Source organism: Nematostella vectensis, chromosome 5 (genome assembly GCF_932526225.1).
Source record: "Nematostella vectensis chromosome 5, jaNemVect1.1, whole genome shotgun sequence".
NCBI classification, from domain to species: Eukaryota; Metazoa; Cnidaria; class Anthozoa; order Actiniaria; family Edwardsiidae; genus Nematostella; species Nematostella vectensis.
The window spans coordinates 8,621,217-8,641,958 of record NC_064038.1 but is presented as its reverse complement, the minus strand read 5'-3'; the positions used below and the strand labels follow the sequence as shown (position 1 = coordinate 8,641,958).

Genomic DNA, 20,742 nt, shown 5'->3' with positions numbered 1-20,742 from the left:
GATTTTTTTAGTTCTTCGAGTCCAGTGATTGGGCATCAAATGTATGGAATCTCTGTGATGGTTTTGCCATGGTGCTGTTTTTTCTGGCTGTCGGTCTTCGGCTCAATCCGGGAACCTTGCGGATCGGTCATCTGGTCTACAGCCTCGATATCATGCTGTGGATCATCCGTCTGCTTGACATATTTTCCGTTAGCAAGGACCTGGGTCCGTACGTCGTTATGATTGGTCGAATGGTGAGATAACACAGAAATAGCACCATTCCTGGCGATCATGGTGGTGTTCTTGTTAGCCTAACCTTTCTTCTTCTTTCCCTCTCAGACCATAGACATGATGTATTTCCTGGTAATCATGGTGGTGTTCTTGTTGGTCTTACCTTTCTTTTTCTTTCTCTCTTAGGCCATAGACGTGATGGTAGTCATGGTGGTATTCTTGTTGGTTTTACCTTTCTTTTTCTTTTCCCTTCTCAGACCATAGACAGGATGAATTTCCTGGTAACTATGGTGGTGTTCTTGTTGTTCTAACCTTTCTGTTTTTCTCTCACTCTCAGACCATAGACATGATGTATTTCCTGGTAATCATGGTGGTATTCTTGTTGGCATATGGTGTGGCCCAGCAAGCAATTCTTTTTCCACACGAGAAGCCTTCGTGGGAACTCATCACAAAGATATTCTTCCGTCCATACTTCCAAGTCTACGGCGAGCTGTTTATCGAGGATGTAGACTACTCGAGTAAGTTTTAAAAATTTCAATGTCCCGTAGACTACTCGGGTTAGTTTCAATAATGTTTTAATGTTCCTTAGACCACTCGGCTAAGTTTCAAGAATTTTCAATATCCATAGTTTACTCGGGTAAGTTTCAAGAATTTTCAATATCCATAGTCTACTCGTGTAAGTTTCAAGAATTTTCAATATCCATAGTCTACTCGGGTAAGTTTCAAGAATTTTTAATATCCATAGTCTACTCGGGTAAGTTTCAAGAATTTTCAATAATGACCGCAGATCCGACTTCTTCAGACGTATTTTGTTGTTTAGATTTTCATTTCAAAAGCAGACAAAACCTGCAAAAATGGAGCATCCATCCCTACTACAATTTACTACTCAATTATATTTTTTAGATAGATGTATTTAGGCAAAGCCTTAGATAAACGTGGCTTCGCTTTGAAGCTCGAGGCCATTGCGCCAAGCTGAATCCAAGATCTTTTACGTTTAAAAACCGAGGGGGAGGGGATGATTTTCCAGTCGCTCGCCTCCTTGTCATTTCCTTGTGATTTTCGAAAACTTGTCTAAGGAGTGACTTGCTTGTAATTAACCAGCTTGTGCGCTCTTCTTTAATTTTCCATCTAAGTTTCAAAATTGAAATTTCGTAATAGATAGCATGAGCATAAAATACAGGCACGGTGTTTATGAAAAGCATGCTGTTGCTGATTGAAATAGTGTTTCAGACTAGTTAGATAAATTGAGTGAATATTCTCTAAAACTAAACAATAACTTGTACCAATACATAACTGCTTTACAACCCGCTTATATGGATCTTCCATATCCAAAATAATGCAGCAACGATTACATGAGATGTTGATATTGCGTTGTGGAGATATTGCAAACCAAACGTTTATGTTCCCGCTTTAATCTCAACAATTGTAGATAATTAGCCTCTACCAGATGCTGCTGAAAAGCAGAGCAAAGAAGGATCCCAGAGTGGTCCCGTTTTTTATGCGAGACCGAGCATTTTTAGTTGTTGAATAAATCGAGCAGCGAGCACATCGAAAAGCACAATTCGAGCACGGCGGAATTGCGCAAGCATGCGAGCATTCGCCGAAAACTGCGAGCACATAGAAATTCCGGGGGACTATTTGGAAGCCCTCAAATGATTCTATTAACAGTGGGGAGTCGCAACCACTTTGTCGCTACCTAAGGGTGAAAGTAGGTCGCTGTTTAAGACTTTCACTCTAAACGCTCTCTAAAAGCTTATGTAATGTATATATTAACATCGGCTTATTTCCTTTTTTGGCATTTTGTTTTCTTTTTTAATAGGTTTTCTAACAATAAGAGCGCCAGATGTGAACGATGTATTAAAAAGTGCCTGATGGACATTCTTTTATTTTGTTCTGAAGTTGAACCAATTACTCCACTCTCGATGAAAATGCAAACCGCTTCGCTTCGGACCCCTCCCCGCTCATATTGTCGATATGATAAATAACATGGTTAACTGAATCGACATATTTAACTCAGGTACACAGCTTTATCAGTAATCAAGAAGGTGATTGATACATATCAAGAAAATTAAGCCCAAAATTGTTGTTTTTGGCAAACGCGGTCACTTCCATATAAGGAAACTAATATATTCCTTATTTGGAAAATCTGCATGATTCTTGTAATTTTTAAGGTGAGCGTACCCCAGGGGCTTCGTAAAATTTATGACTTGTAACCAGAAGAGAAAAACAGTTACTGTGACCATGTTCAGTTTTCATTTTTCTCGGTACCAGACCCCCAAAACGACAACGTTTTCTTCATATTTTTGGGGTATTTTGAGAGAAAAGACGTGTTTGTCTTATGTGTTGGACTGTTCATTTTTGTACAAGACAGAAGGAGTAGTGTTATGCTTATCTTGTAAGTAACCCTGCGTACACATGGGAACCCTGTGTACATTCATTTTTATTAAGCAACAAAGCAAGCGTACTAACATATCTGTTTGAGCTGTAATAACCCTGCGAATATATGGGAACCCTGTGTACATCCATTTTTTATTAAGCAACGAAGCAAGCGTACTGAAATATCTGTTTGAGTTGTTCTTCTTTTATTTCTAACTGTCGTTTATTATTTACTTTTTTCTAATTTAAAAGACGTAACAGCTATAAAGGTAACGTTTATTTTATAACCCACATGGAGTTTAAAGAACAAATGTGAGTTTAAAAGTAAGCGCCCCGCTTCTATTTAGCGCCCCCCCCCCCCCCCCCCCCCCCATCTCCGTCTCGAATTTCAATTATATAGGCGCCCAGGACATTTACGGTTTGTCTGTAATTACATTTGAAATCCACTGGTATGGCACTAACGATAGTAAGGCAAAGAGTTTGACCGCGTGACCTTGGAATGAAAGGTCTGTCTCTAGCAAAAGCTTGATCTGTTTATAACAAAGACTGTGGATGACCCAATTTGCCAAAAAAATGACCAAGCCCGCACGCTATTTTACAAATTTACGCGGCATGTGCAAACGAGAATCCTACTAAACTCCTGGTACATATCAGTTACTATTTATCCCTGTATTGAATGATATTTTACAAAGTTTACATAGCATGTTCTCCTTTTTATATCACTGTATATCAGTGTGCTTCTTGGTATAATAATAATCAGGGACATTTTACTATCCATGCTGACAAATCTATATGCCCAATCTGCTATAATCTCCAAGAGGAACATTTTCTTGCGCAATGTGAAATTTCAAGTTATTGATTATTTCATTTCCAGCATCCCCCCTTGGTTATGACCACCAGGGACGGCTTGCTGTGGTACTTCCTCTATTTTTTCGGCCTCTGTATTTTGACCAGACCTTCTCATTCGGCGTAGAAGCTTTTTGTATTCGTCTCGGAACACGGGGTTCATAGCGCCGTATATAAAAGGGTTGATAACCGAGGAGAGTGTCCCAAGCCAAGTGTAAAGAACATAAACCTCGCGAGGAAGGGAGGAGGCCCCATAAACAAAGTCTATTATATCAATAATCAAAATCGGTGTCCAACACAAAGCGAACCCAACGATAGTCGAGAAGAGAGTCCGCGTGATTTTGATGTCCTGGATGTTCGGTCCGCTGGCGGAATCGGTGTTTTGCTGCATGGCGGTTATTCTGACTTGGTGACTTCGTATGGTTTGGTAAATCTTGCAATAGCAGCCAATTACAATAAACATCGGGACAATAAGATAAACGTAGCTGAATAATATGTTTGGGTTGAGTTTAAGTCTGAAGAAGCAGAAGTATTTTCCAGGGTTGAAAAAAAACTTCCCACCATAGGCAAGATGTTGGGTAGGGCCGATGAAAGCCAACACCCAAGTCGCACAAATAAGCAGCTTTGTGCGTTTGGGCGTGAAAACAAGTCCATAATAGTTGGTGCGCACGACTCGGAAATACCGATTGACGGCGGTTACGGCCACGAGCAGAACGGTCGAACAACCGACGAATAAGATAGAAAATCCTTGGAACTGACATACAGAGTCAGAAAATGGCCATTTGCCGAGAACATGTACAGGACTCATCAGAAAAACATAGCAAGTCAGTAGTGAGATATCCGAGATAGCCAGAGCCCCGATAAATAAGTAGATCATTTTTTCGTCACTTTTCTTTTTGTGTACGACCCACAAGACGAGAGAATTGCCAACTAGTCCTATTACATATAGTGCGGCGAACGCCAGAGCCTCGAATAAGATGCGGGCAGTTCCTCTTGAAGAAAGCTGTTCTTGTAGGCTTTTCAATCTTGAATCAGCGAAGGACACGTTCATTTTTACCTCGGTAAATGGACACTAAAAACTTACTGGGTCGCTTTTACTAAAAAGTAAAAAGTACCTTTTCACACTAGTTAAGAAGAATAGGACCAATTTTTGAAAGCGAACGTAACGACGGTATGTATTTTTGATTTGGATTATGTGGAACAACAAGCAGTTGGCATTTTCATCGAGAATGATGATTGGTCCAACTTCCAGAACAAATTAAAGAGCGTCAATCAGGCACTTTTTAATACATCCTTTTCATTTGGCGGTCTAATTGTTAGGCTTATTAAAAGGAGAAAATAAAATGTCAAAAAAAATGGAAATAAGCCGATGGAAATATACATTTCACGAGCTTTTATAAAGCGTTTAGTGTGAAAGTCTTAAACAGCGACCTATTTTCACTTTTGGGTAGCGACAAAGTGGTAGCGACTCCCCAGAATCCTTTGCTCTGCTTTTCAGCCACATCTGGAACAGAGACCTAAAACTGGACCAGTGGCTACCTTATCACATTACAGTATTCTGGTAACAAAAAAGAATAAGCCCAATTTCTGAAAACGAAAATCGTGGGCAATAAATCTTTAAATGCTAAAGCGAGCATAAAAGAGCATGATCGTTTTTGTCTGAATACTGTGGAACAGTGGGAGTTCCCCAGCACGTGGTAATTTCATCCAACTTCTAATAGTTTCCTTTGCTCTTCTTTTCAGCAACATCTGGTAGAGGCTTATTATTTAATTGTTTAAAAAAAACCGGGGAATAAACGTTTGGTTTGCAATTGTCCACAAAATAACAATATCAAGATTTCATTATAAACGTTGCTGCATTCTAATTTTCGAGCGTGTTGTTTATAAGCAGTTGCATTGGTACGAGTTATTGTCTAGTTTAAGAAAATTTTATCATTCATATTTCATTTATCTATCATATAGTATTCATTTATCTAACTAGTGGTGGGGATCTGAAGCACTATTTCAATCAGCAACAACCGGATTTACACACTGCGCCTGTATTATATGCAAATGTGAGTGTTTACTACATTCAATTTTGAAAATTTAGGTGACGACACATTAGTTGTACAACTAGTAAATCAAGTCTGTTGCCGCAAAAAGTAATAACTGTAATCTTTACGCGGAATCTAAACGCGAAATGCAATAACTTTCAGCGCAAAATGTAATAAACACGGTAGTCTTCTTCTCTCTTGAAGCTTTTATTTGGAAAGATCGTTAACCCTATTCAGACCCCCCCTCCGGGAAATTGCTATAACTTCTGAACCATAGCAGCTAAGAGGCTAAAACTAGGTGCCGCTTTGATGCCATTGACATGTCGAGAAGGCGCTCCTTGTTACCATGGCAACCGTTTTTTCAAACATAGGTTTCCCAAAAATTAAAAAGTAGTGAATTTTTCATATTTTGGTCCTGTTTCTCAGATTTAAATGTCCTTTTTGACTTTATAAGCTTGTTTAGGTGACAAGTTTCACAAAAGCGCTAGAAATCTTTTACGTCGGATAATTGGGGGAGGGAGGGTAAATTTTGCTCTCTAAAGCGTGTCAAAAATGTCAATAGATTTACTAGATGACACTTTTAAAGCTAATATTATGAATTTATCATTACTATGAGCAGTAATAAATGCATGCAAATACTTTTTTCTGTGGCGGATCCAAGATGGCGGACCCAAGATAGCAGAAATTCTTACAAAAAATATGATCATAAACGTTTGTATTACCTTTTTGCATTATAAAGCCGTTTAAAGGTTGATTTTGACATATCTGAATAATTCAAAATGATTTCAACCCGATATCTGATAATTTAGGCAATATTTGAAACAATACCTAGACATTGTATTTATGACGTCAGACGTCATAATTGCTTCGACCACAGTCAAAATAGGGCGTGACGATTCTTTGCATGCTGGTTCTCATTGCCAGTAAATTTGGTGATCATAGTTTAAGCGGTTCATGAGATACGGAGGGGGGACCCTTAAGCCCCCTCCCCCCCCCCCCCAGTCACAGATAACTAAAAAAAAACCAGTCTGAATAGGGTTAAAAACCGCACACTATATGCTCTACAGTTAGTGGTGGCTTTTGAAATGGTTTGCGCTAAACGAACCCAAGATGTGCGCACGGAATAAAACCCAAGTGTACGTTTTACCATGGAGGCTCTGGAATACCAGACCTTCAAAAAGACGTCTTATGGTTTTGTTTTATCTCTGCTCCCAGGTAATTCCAGGGAGACAGCTTTTTCCACGCCCAAGTTTGACGAGTACGGCGGTCGCTTGGTCACTGTCATCATGGCGTTTTATCTGCTCGTCGCCAATATTCTGCTACTGAATCTACTGATTGCTATATTCAAGTGAGTAATTCTACCCGTTTTAGCAAGCGCATGTATATAAGGGGGGAACAGAGTGTGCGCACACACCTCCCCCTCTTATACGCCAAAAAGTGGATCATTTCTTACTTATAATACCTATGAATTCGCACCCCTCCCCTCCCTTCTCCCAATCCTCAACAAATCCTGGGAACGCGCCTGTTTTAGTAAACATCCAGAGAATATTCCACTGCCATTGGTCTGCAGAGGATGATCAAAGTCAGTTGCGCGTCTTAGATAGAACCCCCCCTTTAAGTAAAATGATGATGTTCGTTGGAACAGGCAATTTGAGCTTTTGATCAAGCGATCTAGAAAGTAATAAGTTAATTTAAAAGCACACTAGCACAGTCTATTACCCGTGCAGTTCGGCAACAATGGACGGCTGTTTCGTCCTTATTAGGACTCGTCAGCATGGCATAACCGGTTTGCCTCAGTTAAACTTCATCGGCAATAGCTGCAGGGCGGCTTCGACTCGAAGTGCTTTACACCACAGTTTAGATCCATGTGGGATCTTAAGCTGCGACCGGGCTAGCGTCACCATTAATCTCCGCAACTTCGCATTCATATCCTATTGTGCTTTTCAGCAACACATTCTCTGAAGTGCAAGCAAACTCGAATCAGATCTGGAAGTTTCAGCGTTTCAGCCTCGTTATGGAGTACCGGCAGAGGCCACGTCTCGTACCGCCATTTATCTTGATTGCGCATGCGCATGGACTTGCCAAGGCGATATGGAAAAGAGCATGTGGAGCCCCGGCATCCAGACAGGCCGACTGCAAATTCAGTAAGTCCACTCCGGGCTCCCGCACAGCCATTCTGTTGAGTGGAGGCCCGACTTATTTGAGCTCAGTCACAGAGACACACCTTTGACCTACGTCATTAGGGGATGAGTAGCCATTTCTCTACCAATTGGTCACCTCCGATCTTTTCAGTCAACTAAGCACGGGCCCGAGGATGGCCGCTACAGAGGTACCCTGTATTTTAAAACACATGCATACAGCCTTAATTAAACAACCCCCCCCCCCCCCCCCCAAACTACCAAAAATCATTTTCACTCAAGCCTAATAAATACATGATCTTCTATGGTGAATAACAACAAGAGGTATCTAGCCAGTGAGTTATTTATTAGTAACTTGGCCAGTATAATTTCAAAAAAGACAACAATCATCAAATACCTTAAAATTCCGATATGTCGTTGTGGGAGATGACCAGACTCTAAATAAGATTTTGATATTCTTAGAACTGTTTCTTGGAAAGGAAGAATACCACAAACTGATGCTATTTGAGGAGCAATGTACGGAGACATTTCTCAAGCGCAAAGCGCTAGCTTTCAATGCTACCCAGGAGGAGAGGGTGCGGGGGATTGTCGACAAGTAAGTTACTCAGAAGGAGAGGGTGTGGGGAATTGTCGATCTGCGATGTAAACGAATTAAAAACATCGTATTATGCGAATGACAAACTGGATGTTGAACGATGCAACAAAATTTTATTTGGTTGTTTGTATGTTTCTTTGTGTGTTTGGTTGCTTGTTTACATTATTGCTTATTTGTTTGCTTACTTGTTCTTTTATTTCTTTGTTTATGTCCTTGATCGCTTGTGTTTTTGTTTATTCAATATACAACCATTCATGGCGAGTTTATGTGGCGATAAATTAATGTCATTCCCGCGCTTTGCAGAGTGGAATCCATAGCCGCTGGACTCCAAGAGGTGATCAAAGCCACGCATGCGCTGGAAGGCCGCCACACGAGGCAGGAAGAGTACACACTACAGATCCTTGACGTGGTGGGCCACCTGCAGCTCTCCTTGCCCAAGGGCATGGGATCCCTGTGTGACCCGGAGGAGGACCGCTATTCAGATGTTCCTCTGAACCCCAGCACGGTTCGTCCTTAGTCAGGCGTGTCATATGGGAGAGGGGGGGTGCGCAGGGTGCGCGCGCACCCCCATTGGCGGCCAAAAAGGGGGTTATTTCTTATTAAAGGATCTTCAAATACTAGGCTTTTTCATAAGATGCCTATGACTGCGCACCCCCCCCCCCCCCCCCTCCTCGGCCGATCCGGGGTACGTGCCTGATAGTCGTTATAATCTGCCTTACTCTATGTCAAAGGTCCCGATAACGATGTGTAGCTTGTCTGAAGTCAGTAAGTACAGCTTATACGAGATACGAGATGGTGCATGGTCCCAATGTACAACTTGTGTGGTGCTGTGTCTTGATAACTCAATGTGCAGGTGGTCCCTAGGTACAGCTTGTGTTGTGCAGTGTGTTAGTGTATGGCTCACTGTGCAGGTTGTCCCTTGGTTCAGCTTGTGTGGTGCAGTGTGTTAGTGCATGGCTGACTGTGCAGGTGGTCCCTTGGTACAGCTTGTGTGGTGCAGTGTGTTAGGGCATGGCTCACTTACTTACTGACTTACTGTTCAGGTGGTCCCTAGGTACAGCTTGTGTGGTTAAGTGTGTTAGTGCATGGCTAACTGTGCAGGTGGTCCCTAGGTACAGCTTGTGTGGTGTAATGTGTTAGTGCATGGCTAACTGTGCAGGTGGTCCCTAGGTACAGCTTGTGTGGTGCAGTGTGTTAGTACATGGCTCACTGTGCAGGTGATCCCTAGGTACAGCTTGTGTGGTTAAGTGTGTTAGTGCATGGCTAACTGTGCAGATGGTCCCTAGGTACGGCTTGTGTGGTGCAGTGTGTCAGTGCATTGCTCACTGTGCAGGTGGTCCCTAGGTACAGCTTGTGTGGGGCAGTCTGTTAATGCACGGTTCACTGTACAGGTGGTCCCTAGGTACAGCTTGTGTGGGGCAGTCTGTTAATGCACGGTTCACTGTACAGGTGGTCCCTAGGTACAGCTTGTGTGGTTAAGTGTGTTAGTGCATGGCTCACTGTGCAGGTGGTCCCTAGGTACAGCTTGTGTTGTGCAGTTTTTTATAACGCTTGGTTAACAGTGCAGGTGGTCCTTTGGTACGGCGTGTTTGGTGTAGTATTGGTGCATGACTCACTGTGTAGGTGGTACATTTTTTATAAGCGATAGAAAAAATATACTTGAAGAATGACGTTTTTGCGCGATAAGAGACGGAACAGAATCGTCCTTACACTCGTTTTATGCAGCAATGTCGCAAGATATATTGTGCAGGGGCGTAGCCAGGGGGTGGCCTAAGCCCCCCCCCCCCCCCTTTCAGCAGCCAAAAATTAAGTAAATGTATGAGACATCTTAAATACAGGGGAAATGCCTTAAAAGTCCCTTTTGGTTAAAAATCCTGACTACGCCGCTGTTGTGTGATGTATTTGTTAAATGTTTTACTTATCGTTTTTCTCCGCCCTTACCTATTACCTAATAATGTTCTCTGGAGCCGTGGTTCCTAATTATGTACCTAATTTCAATTCAAGGACCTCTATGCTCGTGGCACGTCCTACGGTGGGTACGAACTTCTAGACGGAAACCCAGCCCCTAGTAGATTCAGTCGTATGCTGAGCATGCCCGAGTACATGAACCAATCAAATATGGTCCCTTCACCCCAGCAGCAAAGCCCTCCGATGTACTTCCGGAAAAAGCTTCCGCTGACCAACCCCTATCAATACCGGAAACAATTCACAAGCAATAATCGGAAGGGAAGTGTGCAGAAAGCCGTCTGGAAATTCAAACGACGGCACACTCTCCCTAGGCCTATATCAGACGCACTTGAAGGCGAAGAGACTGGGTCTGACAGAATAAGCGATTTTCTCGATGGCTCGGAAACCAATATTAGCGCCCGGTCGAGGAGTCTGAATCGAGCAGAGAGCGAGGAGACGACGAGTCACAGTACTGTAGGTCAGCGGTCATTTGTTTAACATGTGTAATTTCTATTTTGTTCTTGTTCTTGTTGTTGCCACTGCTCGTCCTTCTCTTCTTGTGTTTTGTTGCTTTTAATTTGAAAAATCATCGATAGTTAATTGCTTTCATTGTCAATCAAAGAGCTTTATTGCCTCATACCTTACTCCATAAGAAGGCAATAAAAAGTTCTTGCCTGACCACAAAAAACTAATACAGGGAAAATAAATTAAAAACCCTTTTCAAGTAATTGGTATTTACGATGTACATCTATTTCAATTAAGAAAATGATCACTGCCACTCGACCAATCAGCGCCCTCTATTTCAATCAAGGCCGCACCCGAGAATAAATTTATCTCAACCCGCACTGTTCCATAGGTAACGTAGAAATGGCTGAATCCTGGTCTCTGAAACGCGTGTTAGGTTCATAAACAAAGTGTTTGTTTCTATACGCGCTTATTTATTTATTTATTTATTCGATACCCACCAAGACGAAACACTGCGGATTACGACAAAAGGATTTTCCGAGTTCAACCATATTTGAAGGTGTAATTTTATCCACATTGTGGTGGCTTGCTTGGCTTGCCAATGGCTTATTACTTTGAGCGGGGAAGTTTTTACATTGTAATTTTCGCGCACCTACACTTCCTAGACTGTCCGCGCTTTAACAGTTATCTAAATTTCTATTTTTTTTTTTCAAAGTCATGTATGATATCAACACATGCGGTACTTATATTTCCAGGCAATGGAGTTAAGCTTTGAAATGGCGAAAATGATTTTAGCTCATATATTTCCACCTTCACAAAGACTACAACAAAAGCAGCATGAGGAACCAGAAATTTGTTATGATTTCCGTAACAACGAAGGCTTTTATCGCGACTTGCTCTAAGAAGTCACGTGACTTTTTAGGGGCAAATTCAAGCCTACAAACACAATAAAACAAAAAGACAAAAATGGCTGCGCCTGTAAATTTAATATTTATATAATTGCCAAAACGCCAGAGAACGAAAAAAAATTTTTTAATGGAAATAAACCCTTTATGTCTTCGTGGCTTTGGTACCGTAATTAGCTAACAAACTAGAACAAAAGACAATCAAGCAAAATAGATAATGATAGTAATAATACTAATAATAAAACTTTATAAAAGAGAGACCGAAAATCGTAATTTGACACAGCACAGAAAACATAATTAGAATCAACTTTTATTTTCATCTTGAAATTTTAGATAACACCCGATGCATTAATATTTTTAGCAAATTTCATAATTTTGCCTTTATTTATATATTTACTTGATTTGACTTTGAAATATTATAAATTATTCCAATGTATTGTGCTTACTTCCTAATTACTGTGAAAACAAACAATACAATTAGTTTTTCCGTGGCTGCTAAGGGAATAACCGGTCCCATCGCTCGTAACTCCCATCACGGTACTTACAATGAAACTTTCAAAAATACCTAGTAATAACGCGTTTAGTTGTCAATTTAACCAGAGAACTCGCTTTAACATCGCGAATGTGGTCTACCCTCAATGGGTTTATATCCAGGAAATTACTCTACTTCATCACGATGCCAGAAACTCCACAGAGAATTCGTGGAAAACACAAGTTTCATTCATTCAGTAGAGCAACTCTTCAAACAGTGATTTAGCTACCATGTTCCGCCTTCGTCGTAGCTAGTTACATCTACGTTCACAAGACAACTAAACGACATCTAAAGGGCGATCAAAAACTATCTTGAAAACACAGCTTAAACAAAGAAAGCACAGCGTTACTTCAGGAGTCGTATTAGCGACGTTCGCGCTGACGTACTTACCAACGGTAGCTCTTCGCTTGGTAATTATGGTCAAGGGACGACAATGAAACATAAATATAATCTGACAGCATTTGTGATTTGGACATCTCTTATCCACATGCAATCGCTCATAAACTCTATCAAAATAGTGGTGAAGCATCTATTAAATAGTCTATGTACTAATGGTAGCACGTAAAGAAAGGTTTTGGAGGAAAACAATAGCTGTTGAAACACGAGCCCCTCCCTTGTTCGAACAGCCTCCATTTCACAAATAGATCTCATACGTCTGTCCTCTGATAGATTCACAGCATACAAAGACACTGGTAGATCGCACGCTCTGATAGGTCAAAGGTCCACGTCAGCATGCGCGCGCACCCCAAAAATAGATTGTAACGTAAGAAACATTTCATTGTTGTTTAAAACAAATAGATCTAATTTTTTTGTGTGTCTTTCCTCTAATACTGTAGATAAACAGAAGACGTCGCAGCGTGTCACGGACAGCGGTCACTGTGCGTCTATTACAAGATAGGCGCACGCAAAAATAAGCGTTTTGCAAATTCGCCCTCGCACTTTATTTTGAAAATCTTATGTGGTAGATAAGACTTATCCAAGCTTTGTGCAATCGGCCCCTGGTGTTGAATTTCAAGGAAGAATTTCGCATGCAAAAAGTAGATTTATATTTAAACTTGAAATATAGAAATGGTATAGAATATTTTATAGACCCTGTTAATAAATTTACATCAACGAAATTCAGTTATTGTCATTATTGTCCTTTACAATATTTCTTTTTTTAAATCCGGTCTGTATGGCGATTTTGGGGCGGTATTTATTTAAAAGTCTGTGCTGCTATTGCATAGACGCCTTGTCGCCTTGTATTGCAAATATTCATATTTTCATAAATATGATGATCTTTGAGAAGGGAGGGATTGAACGTGGGAAGCCTTTTTAGTGTACTTTAGATAAACGTTTAAGATGAGTGGCATAGCTCCATCTGATCACTTGAATTTATACACTATTCCCAACAGAGGTGCCCGTGCGCCCGCGGTCAACCTCTTTGCCACCTGGTCTGCGAAATCCCGCAGTATACCTCAAACCTGGTCGGGACCACAACCTCCACATCAGGGCGAGGCAGACACCGTATCCAAAGTCTACACAGCAACGGTACCCCGTTCCAGACTTCTTAGTTGATTGGCAGGTTAGTAGTTAATCCTTCAACTGTCTTTAACGAATGGAGGGGTGAATACATTAAAATTTACTAGGGAATTCAATTTTTCCGATTTCGAGTCGTCAGGATTCTACTGTATTTTACTTGCTTTGCAGATGCCTTTCCCCGGATATTTTCCCGATACGTACTCTGATCCTAGTGTTGCCGCGCAACCGCCATGGGCAGACATCGACTTGCTCGAGTAAGTACCATGGGCAGACATCGACTTGCTCGAGTAAGTACCATGGGCAGACATCGACCTGCTCGAGTAAGTACCATGGGAAGACATCGACCTGCTCGAGTAAGTACCATGAGCAGACATCGACCTGCTCGAGTAAGTATCATGGAAGGCATCAACTTGCTCGAGTAAGTACCATGGAAATGCATCGAGTAGCACCATTGGCAGTAAGTTCCATTCCCTTCAAATCCCGTTCTCCGGCCTTAACTTAAGTACCATGGGCAGACATCGACCTGCTCAAGTAAGTACCATGGGCAGACATCGACCTGCTCGAGTAAGTACCATGAGCAGACATCGACCTGCTCGAGTAAGTATCATGGAAGGCATCAACTTGCTCGAGTAAGTACCATGGAAATGCATCGAGTAGCACCATTGGCAGTAAGTTCCATTCCCTTCAAATCCCGTTCTCCGGCCTTAACTTAAGTACCATAGGCAGACATCGACCTGCTCAAGTAAGTTCCATGGGCAGACATCGACCTGCTCGAGTAAGTACCATGAGCAGACATCGACCTGCTCGAGTAAGTATCATGGAAGGCATCAACTTGCTCGAGTAAGTACCATGGAAATGCATCGTGTAGCACCATTGGCAGTAAGTTCCATTCCCTTCAAATCCCGTTCTCCGGCCTTAACTTAAGTACCATGGGCAGACATCGACCTGCTCAAGTAAGTACCATGGGCAGACATCGACCTGCTCGAGTAAGTACCATGAGCAGACATCGACCTGCTCGAGTAAGTATCATGGAAGGCATCAACTTGCTCGAGTAAGTACCATGGAAATGCATCGAGTAGCACCATTGGCAGTAAGTTCCATTCCCTTCAAATCCCGTTCTCCGGCCTTAACTTAGGGTGAATTTTGGTTCCCTTGGTTGTACCGTGGTATATTATCCAGCTGAGGTTTAACAGTATTGACGATGCATTATGCTTTTCTTTATTTACAGTGTGTCTTATCTTGACATCCAGCTGAGGTTTAACAGTATCGACGATGACGGGGTTGACAGGCGAAGTCACATGGGAGTGTATGACCTGTTTGATGGACTTCCCAGAAACCCAATGGGTCGTACAGGACTTATCGGCCGAGGGCTACTGGGACGATGGGGACCGAACCACGCCGCTGACCCCATAGTAACGAGGTGAATTTCACTGCGAATCATTATAAATAAAGATCTCCATTATAAAGATTCATAAAAGAAAATTTTGCTTATAAGTTAATTGCTTTCCTTTTTTATTTTTTATTTGGTTATACCGTTTAATCGGGAGATTGGGGTTTGTGTTTACGTTTAGCGCATCAATAACGCATTAACAATCTCCAACAGAGATTGAGATTGGGATTTTAGTTATTCTGTATAGGGCATAGCAAACAGAAAGTTGTTTTGGCAATAATAAAGGAAAAATTAATAAAATGAAATAGTAGATATCTCAAAGTCTAGGCTGATTTTTTTATTGCCAGATGGAAAAGAAATCCAGATACGGGCCAACCTTTGGTGCTGGCTGGTAAACGAGTGCTGGAGTTTGTCGCTATTCAACGAAGCGATACTAAGGAGTGGGCTATCCCGGGAGTAAGAAGCATTTACAGAAACCACACCTATAGACGAAAGACCTGAAAAACACCACTCCTTGGAAGTCACCTCTGTGACAGTACTACAGACTAATGTACTCTGACCCGGTGGTACACTTTTTCACGGAACTTACAGAATAACCCATATAGAACCACTGAGGACATGGGCCCTGTTGTACTATACTCAAAGACAGTACACACATACCAACATACATGGCCACTGAGAACTCTGGCTGTGAGGTGCCGTACTCATAGTAACTGACTTGACAGACGTACACACATAGAACCACTGAGGGCACTGGCCCTGTGGTACCATTCTCAGTGACAGTACTTACAGACTTACACACATAGAACCACTGAGGACGCTGGCCCTGTGGTACCATTCTCAGTGACAGTACTTACAGACCAACACACATAGAACCACTGAGGACGCTGGCCCTGTGGTACCATTCTCAGTGACAGTACTTACAGACTTATACACATAGAACCACTGAGGGTACTGGCCCTGTGGTACCATTCTCAGTGACAGTACTTACAAACTAACACACATAGAACCACTGAGGACACTGGCCCTGTGGTACCATTCTCAGTGACAGTACAGTACTTACAGTCCAACATACATAGAACCACAGAGGACAATGGCCCTGTGGTACCATTCTCAGTGACAGTACTTACAGACTAACACACATAGAACCACTGAGGACACTGGCCCTGTGGTACCATTCTCAGTGACAGTACAGTACTTACAGTCCAACATACATAGAACCACTGAGGACGCTGGCCCTGTGGTACCATTCTCAGTGACAGTACTTACAGACCAACACACATAGAACCACTGAGGACGCTGGCCCTGTGGTACCATCCTCAGTGACAGTACTGTACTTACAGACTTACACACATAGAACCACTGAGGGTACTGGCCCTGTGGTACCATTCACAGTGACAGTACTTGCAGACTAACACACATAGAACCACTGAGGACACTGGCCCTGTGGTACCATTCTCACTGACAGTACTGTACTTACAGACTTACACACATAGAACCACTGAGGGTACTGGCCCTGTGGTGCCATCCTCAGTGACAGTACTTACAGACTTACACACATAGAACCACTGTGGACACTGGCCCTGTGGTACCATTCTCAGTGACAGTACTTACAGACTAACACACATAGAACCACTGAGGACGCTGGCCCTGTGGTACCATTCACAGTGACAGTACTAACAGACTAACACACATACAGTAGAACCACTGAGGACGCTGGCCCTGTGGTACCATTCACAGTGAAAGTACTTACAGACCAACACACATAGAACCACAGAGGACACTGGCCCTGTGGTACCACTCTCAGTGACAGTACTTACAGACTAACACACATAGAACCACTGAGGACACTGGCCCTGTGGTACCATTCTCAGTGACAGTACAGTACTTACAGTCCAACATACATAGAACCACTGAGGACGCTGGCCCTGTGGTACCATTCTCAGTGACAGTACTTACAGACCAACACACATAGAACCACTGAGGACGCTGGCCCTGTGGTACCATCCTCAGTGACAGTACTGTACTTACAGACTTACACACATAGAACCACTGAGGGTACTGGCCCTGTGGTACCATTCACAGTGACAGTACTTGCAGACTAACACACATAGAACCACTGAGGACACTGGCCCTGTGGTACCATTCTCACTGACAGTACTGTACTTACAGACTTACACACATAGAACCACTGAGGGTACTGGCCCTGTGGTGCCATCCTCAGTGACAGTACTTACAGACTTACACACATAGAACCACTGTGGACACTGGCCCTGTGGTACCATTCTCAGTGACAGTACTTACAGACTAACACACATAGAACCACTGAGGACGCTGGCCCTGTGGTACCATTCACAGTGACAGTACTAACAGACTAACACACATACAGTAGAACCACTGAGGACGCTGGCCCTGTGGTACCATTCACAGTGAAAGTACTTACAGACCAACACACATAGAACCACAGAGGACACTGGCCCTGTGGTACCACTCTCAGTGACAGTACTTACAGACTAACACACATAGAACCACTGAGGGTACTGGCCCTTGCGTACCATCCTCTGACAGTACTAACAGACCAAAACAAATCACGAATAACATTGGCTATTTGGTTCCATGCTCAGGGAGACCATGTTTAACATACTAACATAGGGCCATTGAACAATCTCACACTATGGTCCTTGTTAACGGGGCTTTATTTGAAGCTCGTATTGATAAATGACTAATAAAACTTATGTCAAACTTCAGGGAATGATGGAGGTTGGAGATACCATTTCCAAGACACTCAAGAAGGAGTTTTTCGAGGAAGCGCTTTGCTCCTTAGAAGAAAGTGAAGAGGAAAGAGAGAAAATGGAGGCCAAGTTGCATACGTTCTTTTCTCAAGGAATCGAGGTCAGTCGTGAATCACCATTTCAGTGCATCCTGAGCTATTTGTGCGATTTCTCTTTTTTTTTGTATCTTTAAATGCTTTAATAATGATAATGAGTTTAATTCAATCTTTCCCAGTATAGACTGGATTACAGGTGAGTCAGAGATACAAGTAAGCAGTACAATAAAGTACAATTAATCAAATGTAATTAGCATATTTAACAGTAACGAACTCGTTGAAACGACTCGTATTAGTAGGCCTCTGATAAGATTTAGATTTAGATCTGAGATTATAACCTGGTTCATGCGTAATGCGACGCCCTTTAATGATAGCAAAAAGAGGATTCTCTGGTTTGATTCTGGAAACGAATCGCTGGCATGCGATATTTCTTCGCTCGTGCAACGTTGGAAGCTTTGCAAGCGTGAGGCATTTTTGTAGACAATAGAACCCCATATACAAATACCTGTTGATTTCAGAAGTTAACTAGACCATTTCATCAAACATAATGAAATGCAACCGATCATATAAAAACGACTCCGTGTGAAAAGTGGCAGGGAAGTTGTAATTCGTTCAGAATGATGGGGTTTAAGACATATTGATCTCGCAAGTCTATGACGTGAACTTTGCATGACCCGCGTATAATGCAGACAGTGTTATATGTGCGGTTGTTTTGTAGTTGTACAAGGGTTATGTGGATGACCTGCGTAACGCGATCAGCTACATGTACTATTGTTTTAGGTCTTTGAGGCAATGCAGACGACCCGTGTAACACGGAAAGTTATATGCTCAATTGTTTTATAGGTGTATAAGGGTTACGTGGACGACCCACGTAACACGGACAACGCATGGATCGAGACAGTCGCGCTCAACTTCCACGATGAGACAGGAGACATTCTACAGTCTGTCACACTGAAGGTGGGTCACGTGATTTATGGGAACGTCCTAATTCCTAGCGGTACGTCTAGCTTCCCTGGGTTATCGCAAGGTGAGCTAGTCCGAGACTCCGCGCACCCAGGTTTCAAATCATACCACAGGAAACCCGTATTGTGGGCTCACTACAGATCCAATTTTTTTTCTGCGAAACAAGTCGTAGCAACTTGCAAAATGCTTGTTCAAATAACTGCACAACATGGCTGAGGCCAAGAATACAATGTGTTTTCTTCACGAATGCCCTCACACACAAAGGTGCTATAGCAGCTTGCAAGTAACCTGTAACTGGTAGTTACGACACACTTGACTGGTAGTAGTTAGATATAAATACCGAACTCCACACATGACTTTGACTTCTGCGACTTTTGACTGCTCGACTTCTGCGCAAGACCGAGGAGCTTCAGAGTGACTGTAGTATTGATACATGAGTTGACATGAAGGAACTGACGCTGAAGATAAACCTTAACATGCTCATGCTCCTCCACTCATTCATATTTGTGTTTTCCAGGCTGGAGATGACGCCTGCGGTGTCCGATGGCAAGAAGTCAGCAGCCATAACGTGCTATATGCAAACCACCTGCACATACTTCAACGAGTAGCTCAGCAACATAAAGCTTTTTTCTAAAGACACTTCTTCCGTATCACACTTATGCCGAAAGGTTGAGACGGTGGTAATCAATGTCATAGTTAAAATTATATGAAAACTATTCAAAGACTGAAGAATGAATTGCTTGAAAGTTATTATCACTACAACTATTTTAATGAAAGCTGACTGTAATAAAAAGAAAAGTGATTACTACTATCGCCACTGGTCAAATAAAACAAAATTTGCATCTGCTCACAACGTTCAGTTCAGCTAAGATGATGAACACGCACCACATGGCTTGCAAACACCACTACTCTGCTTGGCGCGACATGACGGACAGGCACGACATGACGGACAGGCACGACATGACGGACAGGCGCGACATGACGGACAGGCACGACATGACGGACAGGCGAGGCACGACATGACGGACAGGCACGACATGACGGACAGGCACGACATGACGGACAGGCGAGGCACGACATGACGGACAGGCACGACATGACGGACAGGCACGACATGACGGACAGGCACGACGTGACGGACATGCACGACATGACGGACAGGCGCGACATGACGGACAGGCGCGACATGACGGACAGGCACGACATGACGGACAGGCACGACATGACGCTTCAAATAAGCCCATTTTACATCGAATAAGGCGGAAAATCTTTCTGAGTACTTAGTACCTTATAGCAAATAAAATATCAAGTGCGACTTTTTTTAATTGATGCGACTTTTTTAAAGTGCCTTTGTAAGAAATTATGTGTTCTTGCGCGTTTTCCAGGTTTTTCCGTCATGTCGCTTGGCTCAGTAAAACTTCTTTAACAACACTCCCCTTTATGTTTACCTAACTCGATCTAGAGTTCTTTCCGCGTCCACACACAGCGTACTCGGATCGTTTTCAGCCGTCCACACATATCCGGAAATTTATGAAAACGGATTTTTTTTACGAATCCGGCTCTCGTCCACAAGTATTCAGCGTAATTTCCGGCCGTATCCAACAGAATGACGTAAGCGTATTCAAATTTCTCCGGATACGACCGTCCACATGCACACGTATTCGTATCAGATAAAAACATTTCCACTCTGGAGAGCGTTTTCAAAAATTTACGGATAAGGGCAGGAATTACGCTGGATACGTGTGGACGAGAGACGGATTCGTAAAAAATATTTTGCATTTTCACAAATTTCCGGTTACGTGTGGACGGGGGCCAGATGTATATCCATACTAAGGCGGATGAAAATGCCAAACTCTGGAGTCACAGAATTGCATCCAAAATTAATTGAAATACACGCCCAATTATTTTCATTCGCCACTAAAAATACCGAGAATGAATAAATATACCGAGAATGTAGAAATAGCTGGCGTTCGAAAATAACTATTCGAAGCAGC

At 42.5% G+C, this 20,742-nt stretch overlaps 1 protein-coding gene and 1 long non-coding RNA gene across 8 annotated transcripts in view; one reads left to right on the top strand and one right to left on the bottom strand.

Moving 5' to 3' along the window:
• Positions 1-19,595, top strand: part of LOC5519943 (transient receptor potential cation channel subfamily M member 3) — a 33,283-nt gene extending 13,688 nt beyond the window's left edge. For 2 of the 7 annotated variants that reach the window (XM_048727848.1, XM_048727853.1), the window contains 15 exons: positions 12-233; positions 397-423; positions 548-728; positions 6,681-6,813; positions 7,413-7,609; positions 8,066-8,198; positions 8,502-8,703; positions 10,203-10,623; positions 13,442-13,611; positions 13,737-13,822; positions 14,797-14,988; positions 15,306-15,414; positions 17,707-17,850; positions 18,629-18,742; positions 19,266-19,595. In XM_048727848.1, coding sequence (XP_048583805.1) covers positions 12-233; positions 397-423; positions 548-728; positions 6,681-6,813; positions 7,413-7,609; positions 8,066-8,198; positions 8,502-8,703; positions 10,203-10,623; positions 13,442-13,611; positions 13,737-13,822; positions 14,797-14,988; positions 15,306-15,414; positions 17,707-17,850; positions 18,629-18,742; positions 19,266-19,382 — 2,448 coding nt within the window. In that variant the 3' untranslated portion in view covers positions 19,383-19,595. Of the gene's footprint in view, positions 1-11; positions 234-396; positions 424-547; positions 729-6,680; positions 6,814-7,412; positions 7,610-8,065; positions 8,199-8,501; positions 8,704-10,202; positions 10,624-12,883; positions 13,166-13,441; positions 13,612-13,736; positions 13,889-14,796; positions 14,989-15,305; positions 15,509-17,706; positions 17,851-18,628; positions 18,743-19,265 lie in introns of those variants that run through there. The other 5 variants (XM_048727849.1, XM_048727850.1, XM_048727851.1 and 2 more) reach the window with 5 other exon arrangements.
• LOC125563085 lies at positions 10,673-12,723 on the bottom strand. Its single transcript, XR_007308115.1, has 2 exons — positions 12,438-12,723; positions 10,673-12,370 (listed from the first exon to the last, which is right to left on the bottom strand). It is a non-coding gene; the product is annotated as an uncharacterized LOC125563085 (long non-coding RNA).
• Positions 19,596-20,742: the final 1,147 nt, after the last annotated feature.